At 36.2% G+C, this 20835-nt stretch overlaps 1 protein-coding gene across 1 annotated transcript; it reads left to right on the forward strand.

The window, feature by feature from the left end:
• Positions 1–2499: 2499 nt before the first annotated feature.
• Positions 2500–15961, forward strand: serinc2 (serine incorporator 2). Its single transcript, XM_079381808.1, has 10 exons — positions 2500–2617; positions 3661–3822; positions 4483–4670; positions 4878–4957; positions 6557–6694; positions 8449–8618; positions 8790–8880; positions 10895–11045; positions 13529–13747; positions 13908–15961. Exons 1-10 carry the CDS (start codon positions 2579–2581, stop codon positions 14044–14046), a joined length of 1377 nt encoding a protein of 458 aa, XP_079237934.1. The 5' UTR covers positions 2500–2578; the 3' UTR covers positions 14047–15961.
• Positions 15962–20835: the final 4874 nt, after the last annotated feature.

Raw genomic sequence — 20835 nt, forward strand, 5'->3', positions numbered from 1 at the left:
GTACTGCTCTCCCTCCAGTTTCTCATTCTGTCACAATAGCAAAGAGACTGAGCTCCCTGTTCCCTCCAGCTGCAGGAGAATAGGAGTGTATGTGGACCTCAGTGCATGTCTACAGCGTCTCTGACACAATGAACCTCATCCACTCAGTCCAGACCACATTCACTCAGACGCTCTACCCTGAGTTTCTGATTGGTCATAAATCAACACTGAAACTTGTGTGATTTTCAACTGATATAGTTTCCTCATCTCTCTCACTGTCTGTAAAGTAAGATTTTATTATACCATGTTTTACCTGTATATTTTTGTCTGTTATAAAATTTGAGAAAACAACTTATTGTATAAGCTTTCATAACTATAGTTTAAGTGATCTCTTAAATTAAAAAATAAATTTATAATTCAGAGATATGCTTACCTTTTAATTGTATGTCCCTGGGATGCTGTTTGATTTGCCTGTCATTGTTCAGTTATTCTGCTGAATTATTCAGTATAAATGTGCAGTACTTGTATGTACAAAGGTTTGGAAACATTATGATAATAAAGTCTCTTATGCTCACCAAGGCTGCATTTACTGTATTTGAAAAAAAATACTGTAAAAACTGATTTGAAATAACATTTTTTTTTATATATGTTATTAAATGCAATTTATTCCTGTAATGCAACCCTGAACTGTCACATGCCTGGAGTAATGATGCTGAAAATTCAGCTTTGATCATGGAATAAAAGACATTTTACAATATATTTAAATAGAAAACATTCATTTTAAATTCTAATAATACTTCAAGTGGTCGAATTGTAAAAGAAAATCAGGGGGGGGGGGGGGGGGGGGATAATAGGAGTTGGGGTCCTGTGGCTAATTTTACACGATTATAAAATTGGTCTCATTTTTAACACGGTTTCTATTTAATGAAAAATTTGCTTTATTAAATTAACTATTATTTATACGTTTTTTCCCCTTTTGGGGCCTGAAATAGAGGAATTTTGGTCAATATTGATAATTAAACAATATTTTGCCGAATGTGTTTTTGTGCTGTCACCTTGGCTGATTTAGGTCTGTCGTGGATAAATAAATATAACAATAAAACCGCCAGTAGGTGGAAGCAAGTCCCTGTTTGAATAAATGACGATTTTAATATCAAATGTTTTATATTTATGTTTTAATATCAAACGATTCATAACTGATTCCTTCATGGAATGTTGCTCTGCACTGTTGTATAAAACTAATAGCACTTTTGTTCTTACGGCCTCGTGCACATGTGCTGATAGAAAGAAAAGTAGGCCTACATTGCTTGTGCAATGAATATAAAAACGTCAAAACTCATACATTGGTATTTTTTTGTTTCATTGCTGGAATTATAAGCGCTATCTAACTGTATCGTAACAGGCTTCATCACGCAGTGAACGCTTTTGGGCTCTCAAGTGTTTTTTTTTTTCTCCTACAGTCACACATACATCAGGATAATGTCTTTAAATTCAAATTTTACTTCTTTTTAAAGAACTTAAAAAGTTGCGATTTAACCATTTTGCGCGAAAAATGACTAAATTGCTTCCGCTTGTGCGCAGTTTGCTACAGTACCAAGTTCTGATCGGCCCATCGCCGTTAATTAGTTTGTAAATGATCATAATTAGAGAATTTTCATATTTCATGTGCATGATAAGTTTTATGTAAAACACAAAATTGATAATCCAAAGTAAGGGGGATGGTGTTTTTACAGAGGGGATGCTTTTTGTCATTTTTTTTCGACCAGGGGGATGCCACCCTCGCTCAATTCGAGCCCTGAATATTTCACAATATTACTGTTTTATTTTGAGCTCATAAATACAGCCTTGGTGAGTATATCGATTAAAACATTTAAAAATTACATTCGTTTTGACAAATAGGCCTACTGTTGGCTTATACATCTGACAATTTGATTTAGTATTGCACCGTGATATCAGATAAATTCTGCAAAAAAAAGTGATTTAGGCCTGGTTTCACAGACAGGGTTTAGACTAAACCAGGATTAGGCCATAGTTTAAATAGGACATTTAAGTCATTTTTATAGACAAAAACATTACTGGTGTGCATCTTGAGACCAAACAAAGGCACTGATATATTTTAAGATCAAACAGTGCAAGTTTCTTTCAGTTGAAACAGCTCAGACTTTAGTCTAGGACTAGTCTGTGAAACCAGGGGTTAATGACTTTCATAAAACCTTTACATCTCAAACCAGATTATGGGATTTTGCGCCATCTAGAGTGGATCAATGGTCAGAGACTATTACTGACTCGCTTTATCAAGAACATAAACAGGAATGTAACGCAACACCGTAAACTGAGCTGTGGATAGAAGCAAAGACTGGGGACTTTGATATCAGTCAGGCGCATGCAAAGCCGTCTCTCCAAACCCAAACCCATCGGCTGTCATCTGATTGGTTAGTTACTTCAGCGATTATTCTGTAGCGCCGTCTGATTGGTCCGTTAGTCCGCGATGCGTCTCTCAGCCAATCATAGCTCACTCTTTAGTTTAATAAGAAACTGGACTGAGGAGGAAAGATTGACTTCCGTGTTTTGTCTTAGTTTCGGTGTTTTCTCCGTCTTCATGGGTGCTTGTATGGCCTTGTGCTCGCTGGCGAGCTGCGTAAGTCTAACATATTATTGTGACTGAAATACATTTCGCCTCGTTATGTTGTTAAACTTCATCTGTTAAAGACAGAAACGCATTTTTTTCAAAACCCTTTAAACCGAGATGTTTATAAATGCGCTTTAGAGGCCGTTTCCTCGTTTTGTTTCCGTAAATTAACTATAAAGTTTCAAGACAACATCAATAAATGACTCGCTTCTTTGTTTTTAGACTTTGTTTGGTCTTAATAATGTCATATTTGTAAAGCGTGTAGCTACTTTAAAACCGTTAAAGTTTCTGATATATTTGAAGCGCATCCGATTTCACGCGCAATTCCTTTTCAGTCCAAACATTCCCAATTTTACCAGCATTATTTAATATAAATATAAACATAGAGGTGCAGGCTACTCATGTGTGACCCTGGAGCACTAAACCTTAAGTCTTAAGTGTCAAGTTTTCAAAATTGACATGTATAAATCATCTGAAAGCGGAATAAATAAGCTTTGTTTTTAAGCTGGTTTGATTTTTTTTTTTTCAAATAGTTGTATCTGTTACAAACAAACATACATCAATGGAAAGATTATTTATTCAGCTTTATTTTATATATATTCAGCTCAATTAAAAAAAAAAAGACCCTTATAACTGGTTTTGAGATTTATACATCATCTGAAATTCTGAATAAATAATCTTTCCATTGATGTATGTTTGTTTGTAACAGATACAACTATTTGAAAAAAAAAAATCGCCTTTAAAGTTGTTCAAATGAAGTTCTTAGCAATGCATATTACTAATCAAAAAATAAGTTTTGATATATTTACGGTAGGGAATTTACAAAATATCTTCATGGAACATGATCTTTATTTAATATCCTAATGATTTTTGGCATAAAAGAAAAATGTATAATTTTGACCCATACCATGCATTTTTGGCTATTGCTACAAATATACCCCAGCTACTTAAGACTGCTTTAGTGCTCCAGGGTCACACATAGTGGGTTGTTCTTCCTGTAGTACAGAGAAAAGTGTGTATTTGCTGTATTGATTGTGCTTCTGTCATTGTAGGCATCTTGTCTGTGCGGCTCTGCACCATGTCTTTTATCAGGATGCTGCCCTTCTACATACAACTCCACTGTGACCCGCCTGGCCTTCTCCTTCTTCCTGCTGCTGGGCACTATAGTGTCCATCATCATGATCCTGCCAGGCATGGAGACTCAGCTGATGAAGGTACACAGACCGTTGGTGCGGGAGAGCTGCTGTGCTTAAAGGGATAGTTCACCCAAAAATGAAAATGCTGTCATTAATTACTCCCCCTCATGTCGTTCCAAACCCGTAAGACCTCCGTTCATCTTCGGAGCACAAATTAAGATTGAGTGCTCTATTATCCCTTTAAGCTTGAATCTGTCCTGATCCCATTTCTTCTTTATTACATTCCAATCCTGATTCTGGCCTGAAAAAAACCCCAAAACAATGAAAAGCTATAGACCGGTGTCGGAAGTTGTTTTTATTAAAGGGAAATATTTGCACTATATTTCAGGTTATGGCAAAATTACCTTAGACTACTAACAACATAATTAAAATTCAAAAATATTTTTGTATGCTTATATTTGCATACTTGCATGAAAGCAATTTAACAATACATTTTTTTTTTTCCCCTCTAAATGCATCAAACTACTCTCTGACTGGTTTGTTTTCTTTCTCATTTGTGAAATGCTTTAGTAGCTTAATCTTATTTAGTGGTTTATACATTCATAATCTCAAATTTTAATTTCTTTTTTTTATTTGTGTTTACACATAAACAGCCAGAGTATGTTATCAAGATATAAAGAGAGAAATATTATATGTTTGACCCCTGTGTGTTTTATTTTTAATTGAATTTATCAACAGATTCCTGGTTTTTGTGAAGGAGGCTCTTCTATACCTGGCGTTCATGGGAAGGTGAACTGTGAGATCATTGTTGGCTATAAGTCGGTCTACAGGATGTGCTTTGCCATGGCCTGTTTCTTCTTCCTGTTCTCCATCATCATGATCCGTGTGAGGAGCAGCAAGGATCCACGAGCCGCAATTCAAAACGGGTACAGGTTTACTATTTGCTGTACCAGATGTAATCTTCCCACTAAAAATGTCGGACAGGGCGTTCTCAGAAAATGTTTGTAACAGTGCTGGCCTCTGCTGGTGAGAGCTGGGGGTTTTGAAATATGGAAAATTCCCTTTTGCACAATAGTTTGACTTTGTTCTAGTCTTATGCAATCACCAATGTGACTGTGTATGTTGTTTTTCAGTTTCTGGTTCTTCAAGTTCTTGATTCTGGTCGCTCTTACAGTGGGAGCTTTCTTCATTCCAGATGGAGCGTTCAACACAGGTACATCAGCTGATAAATGTGACCACAAAACCAATCATAAGTAGCACGGGTATATTTGTAGTAATAGCCAACAATGTCAAAATTATAGATTTTTCTTTTATGCCAAAAATCATTAGGATATTAAGATCATGTTCCATGAAGATATTTTGTAAATTTCCTACAGTAAATATATCAAAACTTAATTTTTGATTAGTAATATGCATTGCTAAGACCTAAGACCACTTGAAATGTAATTTTCTCAATTTCTTTTTTTTTTTTTTTTTGCACCCTCAGATTCCAGATTTTCAAATAGTTGTATCTCGGCCAAATATTGTCATAACCTAACAAACCACACATCAATGGATAGTTGTTACTTATATTTTTTCCCCCACTCTTTATGGGTTATGGTAAATGACCACTGACTGTGTGGCTATATTACATATTAATATTTTTTTATTGACATTCACAACTAGTAGGATGTTTTTCAGTGCTCTGTAGTTCCCAGGATGAATAGCAGTTTCTCATGAACAACCAGTTGTGTGTGAATGCAAGCAATGACATTTGTAGGCTCTGTTTACACCTGATACCCATGTGACCACATCATATTTATAGAATAAACACTAACGCTTCCTCATGCATCACAGACAATAGTGAATGTCCACCTACTTTTCTGATATTGCATTTCTCTGGTTACGTGAATGTTTTTAAAAGCGGTGATAATCCCATACACACACCAGGATTCCCACTGTCATTGAAAACCTAGAAATTTCAAGGAATATTAAAATTGTGATTTCCATACCTGAAAAGTATGTTAATTAATCTTAATCTCAAAACTAAAAAATAATAATAATACAAGTAATAAAATAATATTAACGATCTTAAAAAGTCTCAGCTTTTAAATATTTCCTTGACTAACACTGTGAGCAAGAGTCTTCCAAACTCACACTGTAAAGTAGTAACAGAAGTGTTTCTGAAGATTTTATTTAGCTGTCTTTTAATACGGCTCGGAGGTGGTATAAATGCAATTGCACAGCAATTACAGCTGGATACTTTCATACTGAGGTGTGAGAGCAGGCATATTTTTGTCTGTCCTTGCACAGAATTTTGAGCAGGCACAGGCCTGAAATCATATTTTGATTAATCCAAATCTGAGTTAAGTATAATCACTGTGAATATAGCCATTTGTGTATCAAGTTATTCTACTATTGTTATTTTAAAAAGCCCTCTAACACTTGCACTCTATTAGTTTTCTAACTGCATGTTTTCTTTAAAAAAAAGCCTCAACGCTAGCTTTCTCTGTTCTTTTTCAGTTCTGTCTACTTGTTTTCTTTTTATTTATTGTAAAAAGACTCTCTAACACTAGTGTTTCCTATTCATTTTCTATTCTATCTACTATTTAAAAAAATAAAAAAACACCTTGCTACATGTACTGACTTATTATAGCACTTGCAAATCATGGCTCTTGTTGGTTTTGTTTGCTTCTAATGTCCTCATTTGTAAAAGCGTGTTCTATATGTAAATGACTAAAACTGGCTGTTTGTGAGTGCAGTCTCTATAAAATGAGAAATCCCTCCCAGTTGTCAGGAATGGATGTCTTAGTTTACATTTTGTCTGTTGCAGTGTGGTACTACTTCGGCGTGGTTGGGTCCTTCATCTTCATTCTGATCCAGCTCATTCTGCTGGTGGATTTTGCTCACACCTGGAACCAGAGATGGGTGGAGAATGCGGAGGAGGGGAACAGTAAATGCTGGTATGCGGGTACGTTCAGCAACATTGTTTCTGTGTGATTAAGCTGTTAAACTGATAAAGGTGAGAGCTGAAAGCAGGTGTCATGTTAAAGTCACAAGCATTATAAGCTGTCTTTGTCTGTTTAATGTAACATTCTCTTCAAACCAGCTGCAGCTTTGATAATCAGTGGACCCTTTACAGACTGTCACTTTCACAGTTATTAACATTATAAATCTGCTGAAGTGAGAGTGAGAGAACCTGGACCACAAAACCAATCATAAGTAGCACGGGCGGATTTGTAGCAGTAGCCAAAAATACATTGTATGGGTCAAAATTATTGATTTATTTTATGCCAAAAATCATTTGGATATTAAGTAAAGATCATGTTCCATGAAGATATTTAGTAAAGTCCCCACCGTAAATATATCAAAACTTCATTTTTTTTATTAATAATATGCGTTGCTAAGAACTTAATTTGGACAACTTTAAAGGCAATTTTCTCAATATTTATATTTTTTTGCAAATAGTTGATTTTCAAATAGTTGTATCTCAGCCGAATATTGTTCATGTACATCATGTACATCGATGTACATTTTGAGGTCCCTCGTAGTCACACAGCCTGTTAGGAGCTATAAATACTGTTGAAGTGTGAGAATTAACCTGCGCTAGTCTACAGATGCATGTGGCTCTGGAAAACCATTTGCATGACCGCTACACACACAAGCTACAGTGGTTAACCAGACAAATTAAAAATGGCATTTCATGCCCAAAAGGTTGCCAAACCCTGAACTAGTTGCTCCTTAACATGCATATTACTAGCATTTTTGGCTCTTTATTAGTACTTAAAAAGCATACATTAATGCCATTTTCTGACCATATTCTAGATCCCTTAACCCTACTCAATACCTAAACACTACTACAACTAGCTTACTATCAATAAGCAGCAAAGTAGGAGTTTACTGAGGGGAAAGTTGGTAGCACTTTATTTTAGTCCTGTTACTTGTTTACACATTATGTATTATTATAGTAATTACAATTACTAGGTATTAAGTAGGTGTTAACCCTGAACCTACCCCTAAACCTAACTCTACCCGTGTATAAGTTACCTTATATGTGACCCTGGACCACAAAACCTTAAGTCTTAAGTGTCAAGTTTTCAAAATTGAGATGTATAAATCTGAAAGCGGAATAAATAAGCTTTTTTTAAGCTGGGGTATATTTGTAGCAATAGCCAAAACTACATTGTATGGGTCAAACTTATCCATTTTTCTTTTTTGCCAAAAATCATTAGGATATTAAGTAAAGATCATGTTCCATGAAGATATTTCGTAAATTTCTTACCATAAATATATCAATTTAATTTTTGTTTAGTAATATGCATTGCTAAGAACTTCATTTGAACAACTTTAAAGGAGATTTTCTCAATATTTAGACTTTTTTGCACCCTCAGATTCCAGATTTTCAAATAGTTGTATCTCGGCCAAATATTGTCATAACCTAACAAACCATACATCAATAGAAAGCTTATTTATTCCGCTTTCAGATGATTTATACATCTCAATTTTGAAAAATTGACACTTAAGACTGGTTTTGTGGTCCAGGGTCACATATTATAAGTATTTTCTTAAGAAGGTACACTATAAGTATCAGAAATGTGAAAAGGGTCCATGAGGGACAATGTGTGGGTCACTTGGTGTCTTTCTTTGACCCAAAATCTACATAACTGTATATTAAATATCAAATATGAGCTGATTGGCTACAATTTGTATTCCTTTTTCCCACAGCCCTGCTGTCGTTCACACTGGTGAACTATATCTGTGCCTTTGCAGCTGTGGTTTTGTTCTATATATTCTACACACAGCCGGATGACTGCGCCGAGCACAAAGCCTTCATCAGCCTCAACCTCATCTTCTGCATCATTGTGTCTGTGGTGGCTATTCTTCCAAAAGTGCAGGTCATTTCCACACTCATTTGCTCTGCTTGTTTTCTTGCTTTTCTCTCTGAATGCATGTAAACAAGATAAAGCAGACAAGCCTGTCAGAATGTGAACATTTGCATGCTATCAGAGCAGCACACATCACATAAGCTGACAGAATGATTTAAATTGTTGGTAACTGTGTTACAGGAGGCTCAGCCGAGCTCTGGTCTGCTCCAGGCGTCTCTCATCTCTCTCTACACCATGTATCTCACATGGTCTGCGATGAGCAACAACCCCAGTGAGTCTCACAAACCGATCACATGTCCATATCAGATGAATTTCATTAAATGCTTTTTTTTGTTGTAACTCTGAACTTCCTGATTTAATTTTAATTCATAAGCACCTGAAAGAGATGTCAGGAAAAACATTGTCAGGTTAAATGGTTGCTTATATGCACACTAAAAAGTTGACAGCTTTTAAGAATTTGACATTAAGGTGATTAACACACAGTGTACTCTAAGTTAAACATGCAAAAAATTAGGTGTGGTAAGTTTTTGTTTAAACTTTTGTTGCTAGAGAACTTGGCTAGTATATGTTGTTTTACAAGACCATTTCTGCCATCTAGCTAATTTTATCTTGCTAACTTTGAAACCTCACCCTTCAGAGGCATGTCAACAAACTTGAATGCGCAAAATGACTGACAAGCAAAGAGAGAGAGTCTTGGAGGCCATCACAGAAAAAAAGTGACGCCTGTTTCTGTGATTGTTTGCAGAAATTAATTTTTATTAGTGTCAGGCCATGATTAAACATGATTAATCGCATCCAAAATAAAAGTTTTGTTTATATAAAATGCGTGTAAAAAAGTATATAAAATATATAAAAAAATAATATTTAGGCCAAAGTGGGTGAAGATAAAAATCCTTTCCATTATTTTATCTTTGTCATTAAAAAATAAGAACAAAGATACACATAATATACAATTAAAATAAACAGTGTTTTATTTTCACGGACAATAGGTGCATTTATCAGGAACTGAATAAATAAATATACAAATAAAACACTATATAGATTGATTCCTATTAAAGCAACTGTATTAAAGTTTTTCAGTCAAGAGTAGTGAGTGATTTTTCTCTTTGTATTGCTTTATTAACATTTAAGGAAAAGCTCACCCAAAAATAATAATTCTGTCATCTGTCTGTCGATTCTATAATAGTGTTTTATTTTTATACCATCATTTACTCTCTGAAAAGTTGTTTTAAACCTGAGTGAGTTTCTTTCTTCTGCTGAACATAAATGCTTTTTTTAAAGAACGTGGAAAACCAAACAGTTGCTGGTCCTCAGCGACTTACATACGATGTTTTCCCACTATCACATTCAGTGTGGACCAGCAACTGTTTGGTTACCCACATCCTTCAAAATATCTTCTTGGTTCAGCACAAGAAAGAAATTAATAGAGGTTTGGGACAACGTGAGTGAGTAAATAATGACTGAAATTGAATTTTAGGGTGAACTATCCCTTTAATGACAGTTTGCAGCATGTTTAGTGTCCTGTCCCTTTAAGACCTGCATGCATCTAATATACAGGGATGTATCCGTTTTTCTTCTAACTGTTCACTTTCATTTTAGAGATAACCAACTGAGTCTACCTTGGTGTGTTTTGACGGTATTAGCGCATAAGATAACTTAGTTCAGTAACCAGGTGCTGTTTGACAGGTTTCTTCGTGCACATGCTTGAGATGTATGCGCTCTGAAAGAGTAGCACGATACTATATTTCTTCAAAAGCAGATCATGGAGACATTTTTATCGTCCTATCGCACACCCCTATTACAAACCCAAACTCTTTTTAAGTATATATTTTTTTCATTGCTATCATTTTCTGATAGTCTGTTAATAATCTGTGTGCTGTCTTAAAGTACATTTTGTTACCAAAACTGAGAAATCACATGCCTGATAAAGTTTTACCAAAACAAAGGAATTCTCGGAAAGACATGGGAAAAATTCCAGATGCAGGTAGTTTGTTTACATAATTGGATTCTGGGAAATAAGACATACATGAAGCTGCTTGAATGGAAAAAATGACAAACCTCAGCAACCTCCAGGCCAAATGTAATGGGATGTAATGCAATTAAATTCTAAAGGAGCTTTTTTGCTGTGGAGCGCAGTATGGAAATGTGTAACAATCCCGTTAATTGGCCCTGCTTAACTCACAGCCAGTGCTTAATAGCCCAGGTAGCATGTGTAAAATTAATAACAGAATCAGTATCTGTTTAACCCGTTTCTCATTTGTTGCATTGCTCTTGTCTGTGCACAGATCGTAAGTGTAACCCAAGTCTGATGAGTCTGGTCAGCGGCGGGCCTACAGCAGTCACTCCCACCAGCGCCCCCGGTATCCAGACACAGTGGTGGGATGCCCAGAGCATTGTGGGGCTGGTCATCTTCCTCCTGTGCACACTGTATGCCAGGTGAGCAGGTTACAATCATCCTCACCACTGCCAGAAACAGACAAAGAAATGTTTAATATCATTAGCTAAATGAATACTAGCTGTGCTGAGCAGTATGTCTTAAATATTTTATTTAACTTGTTTTCAAATAAATGTTTATTGGTGTATTTGCTTAGAAATGGCTTATATTAGGAAAAAAAATTAATAAATATATATATATATATATATACACACACACACACACTAGGGATGTGCGGGTCTAGTCGACTAGGCGAATCATTCAAATTACCATAATGTTAACGTAACATTTTAAATAAGTTAAAATAAACTTTTGAAAAAGAATACATGAGCTATAAAAATATTTGAATACATATTTTTAAAAGCGTATCTGGGCGGAAACTACATTTTTACCTCAAGACCTCACATTCATTTTCTTCATGTCAGTTCAAGCTCAAAAATGACCACGCAGAAGACCAGGAAGTGTGGGATTCTTTTGAATTAACGTTAGAAGGAAACAGAAAAGTTGTGTGCAAACTTTGTAATGTCAGATTGGCTTACAATAACTTTACTGGAGCGATGCGTAATCATATTCCATACAGGCACTTATGCGTTAACTTGGAGGCTAACCAAAGCCAGCAAATTTCAATCATGTCATACACTACAACCTGCCGCTGCAGTAAACGAAGACCCACTTCGGAGGTGGTGTGGGATTTACAGGCTCTTTTCGAAACGGTCTGCTTGGTTGTAGTTATTTCTCTGCATGCCTGTGACTTCAGTTCCTGCAGAATCGCCTCTAGTCTTTCGCCAGACCACGTTAACATGTTAAATTCACTGAACAAATGCACATGGTCGGAGTAAGTAAAACGAGGATTGTTTTGTTTTTAGACAATATAGTCAACATGAAGTAGGCCTACAGTTTTAATGCTATTCCTTGATAAACTTTCCTATTGTTTTTGACTTGTTTTAATATGTTGGCTAACGTTATATGAAGATGAAGAATTCTGTCAGTCTATTGATTGATTTTCCATTCCTGCATTGCTCCAGCCGATCTGAATAAATAAGCTATGCACTGGTTTGTTGAGTGTATGCTCTTTATTTTTCTCTGTTTAACAGCTGCCTAAAATTAAATGATGATAACGCGAGGCAAGCATATGGCAATAATCGTGACCTATTTTTAGCAGAATTCATTGAGGGATTTGACAGTGTGACTCAAAGTATTTCAAGTGTAGGCTGTTATATAGACACACTCAGTTTTCTTCTTTTGACACTTTTTGGGGGTTTCTAGCTTTTAGACTAGTCGACTAATCGAATACAAAACTTGCGTTTAAACAACAGTCAAATTAGTTGTAGCGCACATCCCTAATATATACATGTACATATACACTCACCGGCCATTTTATTAGGTATACCTGTTCAATTGCTTGGTAACACAAATTGCTAATCAGCCAAACACATGGCAGCAACTGAATGCATTTAGGCATCTAGATGTGGTGAAGACGACTTGCTGAAGTTCAAACCAAGCATCAGAATGGGGAAGAAAGGGGATTTAAGTGACTTTGAACGTGGAATGGTTGTTGGTGCCAGACGGGCTGGTCTGAGTAGTTCAAAAACTGCTGATCTACTGGGATTTTCACACACAACCATCTCTAGGGTTTACAGAGAATGGTCAGAAAAAGAGAAAATATCCAGTGAGCGGCAGTTGTGTGGACGAAAATGCCTTGTTGATGTCAGAGGTCAGAGGAGAATGGGCAGACTGGTTAGAGATGATAGAAAGGCAACAGTAACTCAAATAACCACTCGTTACAACCAAGGTATGCAGAATACCATCTCTGAACCCACAACACGTCGAACCCTGAAGCAGATGGGCTACAGCAGCAGAAGACCACACCGGGTGCTGCTCCTGTCAGCTAAGAACAGGAAACAGAGGCTACAGTTCGCACAGGCTCACCAAAATTGGACAACAGAAGATTGGAAAACATTGCCTGGTCTGATGAGTCTCGATTTCTGCTGCGACATTCAGATGGTAGGGTCAAAATTAGGCGTAAAGAACATGAAAGCATGGATCCATCCTGCCTTGTCTCAACGGTTCAGGCTGCTGGTGGTGGTGTAATGGTGTGGGGGATATTTTCTTGGCACACATTGGGCCCCTTAGTACCAATTGAGCATCGTTTAAACGCCACAGCCTACCTGAGTATTGTTGCTGACCATGTCCATCCCTTTATGACTACAGTTAAACATTTATCATTATTAATGTTGAAAACAAGTTGCTGCTTCATATTTTATTGTTGTGCTAAATAAAAGCATTAATTTCTTTCAAAAAATTAAATAAATCTCTTATGACCCCCAAACTTTTGAATGGTAGTTTATATCAGCAGAAAATTAATATTCAATATGTTGGAAATTTTTAATATATTGGCTAGCCGTAAAATTCATATTCAGATTTTTTTTTTTTTATAATTTTATCCAAGTCAACTTTTACATCTTTGCTGCTTGTATTTTTCTAGCATTCGCTCCTCAAACAACAGCCAGGTGAATAGGCTGATGCAGACAGAGGAAGTTCAGGGGCTGGCAGCCGCCGATGCCAGCGAGAACATCTCGGAGGAAGGCGCGAGACGCGCTGTGGATAACGAAGAGGACAGCGTCACATACAGCTACTCCTTCTTCCATTTCTCTCTGTTCCTGGCCTCCCTCTACATCATGATGACCCTGACCAACTGGTACCAGTGAGTGTCTCACTGCCCTCTTCTCCAGCAGCCTTCAGCTGCTCCACTCTATACTGCTGGGGAGTTTTGGAGAGCTCTGTATAGATGCTAATTTGAAACAAATTGAGAAATGAGTAATACATATTTCTTTAAACGTTTTCTTTTACTCTTTCCTTCTCAGACCTGAAACAGACTACACAGCCATGAAAACCAGCATGCCATCTGTGTGGGTGAAGATCTGTTCGAGTTGGCTGGGACTGGCACTGTACCTCTGGACCCTGGTGGCTCCACTGATCCTGGCCGACCGAGACTTCAGCTAAACGCTCAAAAGGTTCAAAAAGTGGCCTTATACTGAAGCAATACACCTTATACCAAACCATATGCAGAGTTCACTTAATTAGTACATTGCAGAAATTACTGTCAGTCTTTAAGATGCGCTGAGCTCTATGCATTATGCACACTTGTATACTTTCACAAAATACCCTTCATAATTGTTTTTGTTGTTACATAATCATAATCTGTTAACAAATATCCTAAACTCTACCCACACCTCAGGAAGCCAGGATTCTTGATGTAGGACTCTTGAGATTGTATTCTTTGAATTTTGTATACTTCAATTCACATATGTACACAGTTTTGAACATCTATTTCTGGATATTTCATAGTCTTTTATATCTTTCTTGGGGCCAATTTTGTTACAAATTGCACTACGTTTGATCAAATCAAAGTTGAATGTTCAGTGGATTGATGTTTATTTTGACAAAGATATGTTTATTTAGAGCTGTATCCATTTACTTTTGAAGCATTATTTTATGAGCTTTATTATGACACTCCTCCTGACCAAAAGTTTTTCGTTTTTCAGATCAGTTAATCTTTTGTATTTGTACTTTTATTCATTTTTGCAAAACTGATTATTAAAAAAAATGTACACGAGGTTATGGGTCTTTAATCCAGCTGTTCCTATCCTGATGCTGTAATACAGGAAGGAGTTTCCTCTAGGTGGAAGCGCTGTTCTTACAGAAGTGCATTTCCTTTACCTGAAGAGTCACTTGCTATTGCTCGTACACTGTAGTAAATATTTGAACAAACCCATATAATTATGTCTGGAGAAAGGTAACTTAGAGATATCTACTCTGTCCGTGCTACAGAATAATGTTCTAGCAGATTTGCAATTTCCTTCTAACAAATGATGATGATAATAATAATAATTATTAGATTTGAAGGAAGGACCCACACATCTAGAGTCCAGAATCATGTACTGTAGATTGAAAAAATTGCCTTTTTTTAGTATATTATATTTCTATAGGCTAAGTCATCATTCTGACATTCTCTCTGACCATAAGCATAAACTTTCAACCTTAAAGACACTTTTTTTTTTTTTAAGTCAAGTTCATCTCAACAAATTTTGATTGTTTTATTTAAAAATGACACTTGCATAAATCTCTTTTTCAATGTATCTTCATTGTTTACTACCACAATTCAAATGCAGAAATTGAATAAGAATATAAAAGGCATTTACACTTTATTTTAAGGTGTTCTCGTTACTGTGCAATTACATGCTACAAAGAAGTTGTTACGGATGGCGTGACAATGGAGTAGGGGATCCAAATGCAAGCTTTATTACAGAGTGCAGTTGAAACAGGCAGGGTCAAACACCAGCAAACAACAATATACCAAGGACAACACAAAAGATTAATCCAAGAAACAGACAAAGGCCAGGGCAGGCAGCAAACGATCACGACAAAAGGAAAAAGTAACAAAACGGCAAGAAAAGTAAGCAGGAAAACACGGAGAAACAAGGAAATGCTTATAAATGTCCACTAACAGCTAAACAAGATTCAGCAATGAGTGAGTGAGAGTATGAGAAACACGTGTGTTTGTAATCAGTTCCTGTGCAGGGGGTTATGGGAAATGGAGCCTGGAATTATTACTATACTTTTATCCCTATACTATCCTTTCTATAGAGTTAGGATTAGGGTTTGGTTTACAGTTGCATGTAAGTAGCAATAAATTGACTGTTTATGATTAAGGTGTAAATATCACACTGTAAAATACAGTGTTAGTTCAAAGGCGCTCCCAGTTCAATTTACCCAACACTGCTTATGAGAACCAAGTTGTGAGTTGCAATTTATTAATTGGATTTTTATCCATGAAATAAGTACACAAATAACAGACCCATTTGCCAGTTAAAATTCTGCAATATTGTCATCCCACCAACCAATTACATGCAACAGTAAAAATAAAAACAAAAATAGAACAAAATAATACACGAAAACACAAATGCATAAAAAAAACTCAATTAAAAATAAATAGAATAAAAAGGTGGTCCCAACTGCACAATCACTAGAAAGCTATGAATGAGTAAATGTGTATGTTCTTGTGACAATTGGAGACCTCCTAGATCCCAAACAGGAATAATTCCTTATGTACTGAAGCAACTCTGTTTATGCCGAATGCATTGAATGTTTGTGAGCTGAGTTAATTGTTCATACTGCAGTCATTGTTATGCATGTTTGTGCTGCATGACTTGGATACTTGTGTTTTTAACCCTTGTGCATCAATAAAAAAAAGTTACACTTAGGTCCATAGTGGACAAAAATATCCATGTCAAAAAAACGGCCATAAAAACTGGAAGCTTGGGAGCAGAGACTCAAGTGTGGTCTCATTTTAAAGAAGACCCATGGCAGATTATTGTTGAAGTAAAAAAAGTTTAAAAAGTGAAACAAAAAAAGTTATACAGGTTTAAGTTTATGAAAATGATTTATGAACAATATTTTGTTATTTTATGAATATTTTATATATGAAACATGTTGAACTCTAAACCTGATAGAAAATTAAAGCCATAAATCTAAACAAGCTATGTTCCAAATTCGAGGTTGATATCTCAAAAAATTAGCTTTCAGTAAAATTTTGTTTGGGCGCAGTAACAAATTTTCCCCATTAGATGCCAGCAAAACGCTGCTGCTGCACACAGTGCTTGGATTTGTGATTTGCAGTAGAGTTTCTCTCTCTCAATTTTTACAAGAACACACACATACACACACAATTTTTTTTATGACACATACAAACCACACTCTGACATCCATACCAACACACCCACACAATTATAGCTGCATTATGTATCCAATTGGCTCTATAATATGCAGAAAACAGGAATAAAGCAAGTATTTGCTTTATAGACCAAACCTGAAAAAATGGCACAAAAAATTTAGTTTTGAAGCCTCGCCAACAGAATGAAAGCCTATTAACAAAAATTGCATAATTTTACAGTTATACGCTCAGTTTTAATGGGTTTCAATGGGGACATTTTTGTCCTTAAGGTCCTGAGTGTGAGTATTTTTTGTACGGAGGGTAAAATTTATTTTTTTGAAGGAAATGAGGGTGAAATATTAAAAGTCCAATAAAAATAAACACCTGAGCCAAAATGTATGCTTATAACAAAAAACAAAACTGAAATGGACAAAAATGTCCATAAGGTCGCACAAGGGTTAATATTTCTATTTTAGAAATGTAAAATGATACATAAATATTCGATGAATGACAGACAAAAAAATCAAGTAGCATCTGTTGAAACCCTGTAAAGTTGTAATATGTGTTGCTGTCCTTTAAGCATGTCATTTGTCAGTTATGTAACAGTGAGATCCTGAATTGCCTGTGTGACGTGGCTGAGGTGCAACACTAAGGAGTCCTTTCCCGTCATGCATCACTTTGCGGTGACCTCACTAATCTCGCTCACTTTCCACCTGCTGCTGTCCCAGTGCGGGTATCTCCCTGTCTGTCTCGTCGTTACTCCTGATGGTTTTATGTCAGCGCAGCAGCACACACACACACACTCCAGGGAGCAGTAGGCAAATCTAATTCTGTTATATAACCAGTCACTACACCACAACATAGTCTAAAGTGGAACTGTCTGTCTGCTTGAGTTCAGCGGCTGCCGTCGCGTCGGCACAGGAAGCTGAAGGCCCAAAACAGGCTTTTCACAATATCAAAGTCCCTCTTAAGGGACTGACTCAAATAGAGGATGATGCACTGGTTAGGGACCCTCTTGCACTCTCTGGATCTGTGTGTTTGCTGTCAGGGTAATTCAAGGTTCAGCTGCCTGCCTCTGAGACAACAGTGTGGTGTGTAGGGAGGCTGCCATGGTTATGTAGCGGGAAAAACAGCAACTGTTTACACCTGCTCCATAACAACAATAATTGCTCCTAATGGTGTTCATTGTGTTGTCCATTGGAGCTCATTTTAGGAGTCTGGTTAGTACATCAGAGCAGAGGCAAAAAAAAACATTCATCATGGAAATTGTTTTATGAATGCTGTTTGGTGCATGGTTCTCTTTTAAAATCAGCATGGAATGAAAAGTCACCCTGTGTGTGTGTGTATGTATATATATATATATATATATATATATATATATATATATATTTTTTTTTTTGGCCTTGAAATTTGTAACTCGATCATGGACATATGCCAGGTTTCTCATCATTACTCATCATTACCTCAAACTCAAAATGAATCTCATCTATTTTGTAAACGCATGTTATAGAACATATTGTCAATGGTTCATCCATATTTATGTACAGTATATTTAAAAAATTTGTAAATAAATTACAATAATCTAGCCTCGAGGTCATGAATGCATGAATTAATGTTTCTGCATTTGACATTGAGAGCATAGGTCGTAATTTAGATATATATTTTAAGATGTAAAAAAGCAGTTTTACAAATGCTAGAAACATGTTTTTCGAAGGAAAGCTTGCTATCAAAAAGTACGCCTATGTTCCTAACTGATGAAGATGAATTTACAGAGCAGCCGTCAAGTATTAGACAGTGATCTAGGTTATTACATGCAAACGTTTTTGGTCCAATAATTAACACCTCTGTTTTTTCAGAATTTAGCAGTAAGAAATTGCTAGTCATCCAGTTTTTGATATCAACTATACATTCTGTTAGTTTTGCAAATTGGTAAGTTTCATCGAGGATCTGTCACTACTTCCATTTCATCACAACTTTACTTCCAGATAAACGCTGCGCAGCAAGTTTGCATTCAGATTTGCTTCCATTTTTGAGTCCAATGGTCACATCTCAGAATCCAATCAACATCTAATGGTTAGAACCAAGTCCCTGATCTACTTTGTATTCATTTTCAACAATCTGTTACACTTGTTTGTAACAGATTAACTGTAACAAACATTAACTGTAAACAGTGGCAAATCATGCAGAACATTTGGTTGCAGCTGTAGAACGGATATATGGAGTCATTTTTGATTTGTTTATAGTACTAAATTTTAAAAGTGTCCAAACAAATAAATAAATTAAGATTTATTTTATTGCCTTGATCAACCTTCAAGTAGATTTTAGTATAATGTTAACCAGCACCCTTTGATTTGGCCCGTCATGCCATTTCACAAGTGAATAAATAAATGAATACATAAATAACATGCCACTGAAGCATAACTTCTTTTTTAATTTATCTATTTGTTTTAACATTTTAGTTTTATAATCGGACCAATAAAACAACACAAGCTTAGGACTTAATAAACCCAGAACCCTCATGAAAATACTGATTTTTTTTATTTTTTTATTGAAATATAATTCTCAAATACTGACCAATGACACCTAATACACAACAGATCGTAATGATTTTAAGCAGTTTAATTAAAATGTATCCTAGTGGACATAAATGTTACCTTGCTTAAAGAATAGCCTACTCCTAAAAGTATTAGGTACTTGGTGGTTGTTAGACTTGAGTGGAATGAATTATGTTTATAATGTGATGAACTACACATGTGGTTACTGTGTTAGAACTACTGAAATTTGAGCAGAACTGACTTCATACTTCCACTAAAACCCAGTTGATTAAACAAAACAACAACAACAAAAGGCTCAGAACATTTAAATTATTATTTAAAGGGTCATGACATGAGAAATCAAATTTGCCTTAATTTTTTGGCATATAAGAGGTAGTGCAAGTTTCATAACCTAAAATGTCCTTTATAAACTAGGCATTTACAACCAGAATTCCGGAAATGTTGGGACATTTTTTTTAAACTTGAATAAAATGATAACTAAAAGATTTTCAAATCACATGAGCCAATATTTTATTCACAGTAGAACATAGATAACATAAGACATGTTTAAACGGAGAAATCTTACACTTTTATCCACTAAATGAGCTCATTTAAAATTTGATGGCACGGGGGCAAAAAAGTTGGCACGGGGGCAACAAAGGGCTGAAAAAGCAAGACATTATGAAAAGATTCAGCTGGGAGAACATCTAGCAACTAATTAAGTTAATTGACATCAGGTCTGTAACATGATTAGCTATAAAAGGGATGTCTTAGAGAGGCAGAGTCTCTCAGAAGTAAAGATGGACAGAGGCTCTCCAATCTGTGAAAGAGTGCATATAAAGATTGTGGAATACTTTAAAAACAATGTTCCTCAAAGTCAAATTGCAAAGACTTTGCAAATCTCATCATCTACAGTACATAACATCATCAAAAGATTCAGAGAAACTGGAGAAATCTCTGTGCGTAAGGGACAAGGCTGAAAACTTTTGTTGGATGCCCGTGGTCTTCGGGCCCTCAGACGACACTGCATCACTCATCGGCATGATTCTGTCATTGAAATTACTAAATGGGCCCAGGAATACTTCCAGAAACCACTGTCGGTAAACACAATCCGCCGTGCCATCTGCAGATGCCAACTAAAGCTCTTTCATGCAAAAAGGAAGCCATATGTGAACATGGTCCAGAAGCGCCGTCGTGTCCTGTGGGCCAAGGCTCATTTAAAATGGACTGTTTCAAAGTGGAAAAGTGTTATATGCTCAGATGAGTCCAAATTTGACATTCTTGTTGGAATTCACGGACGCCGTGTCCTCCAGGCTAAAGAGGAGGGAGACCTTCCAGCGTGTCATCAGCGTTCAGTTCAAAAGCCAGCATCTCTGATGGTATGGGGGGTGCATAAGTGCATACGGTATGGGCAGCTTGCATGTTTTGGAAGGCACTATGAATGCTGAAAGGTTTATAAAGGTTTTAGAGCAACATAGGCTCCCCTCCAGATGAAGTCTATTTCAGGGAAGGCCTTGTGTATTTCAGCAGGACATTGCAAAACCA

Source organism: Barbus barbus, assembly GCF_936440315.1.
Source record: "Barbus barbus genome assembly, chromosome: 27".
Classification (NCBI taxonomy): Eukaryota; Metazoa; Chordata; class Actinopteri; order Cypriniformes; family Cyprinidae; genus Barbus; species Barbus barbus.

Excerpts from the sequence above, each read along its gene's own strand:
- serinc2 (XM_079381808.1), top strand. The coding sequence starts at position 2,579 with ATGGGTGCTTGTATGGCCTTGTGCTCGCTGGCGAGCTGC. Across the intron at positions 2,618-3,660 it reads TGTGCTCGCTGGCGAGCTGC|GCATCTTGTCTGTGCGGCTC; the intron begins GTAAGTCTAACA and ends CTGTCATTGTAG. Across the intron at positions 3,823-4,482 it reads TGGAGACTCAGCTGATGAAG|ATTCCTGGTTTTTGTGAAGG; the intron begins GTACACAGACCG and ends ATTTATCAACAG.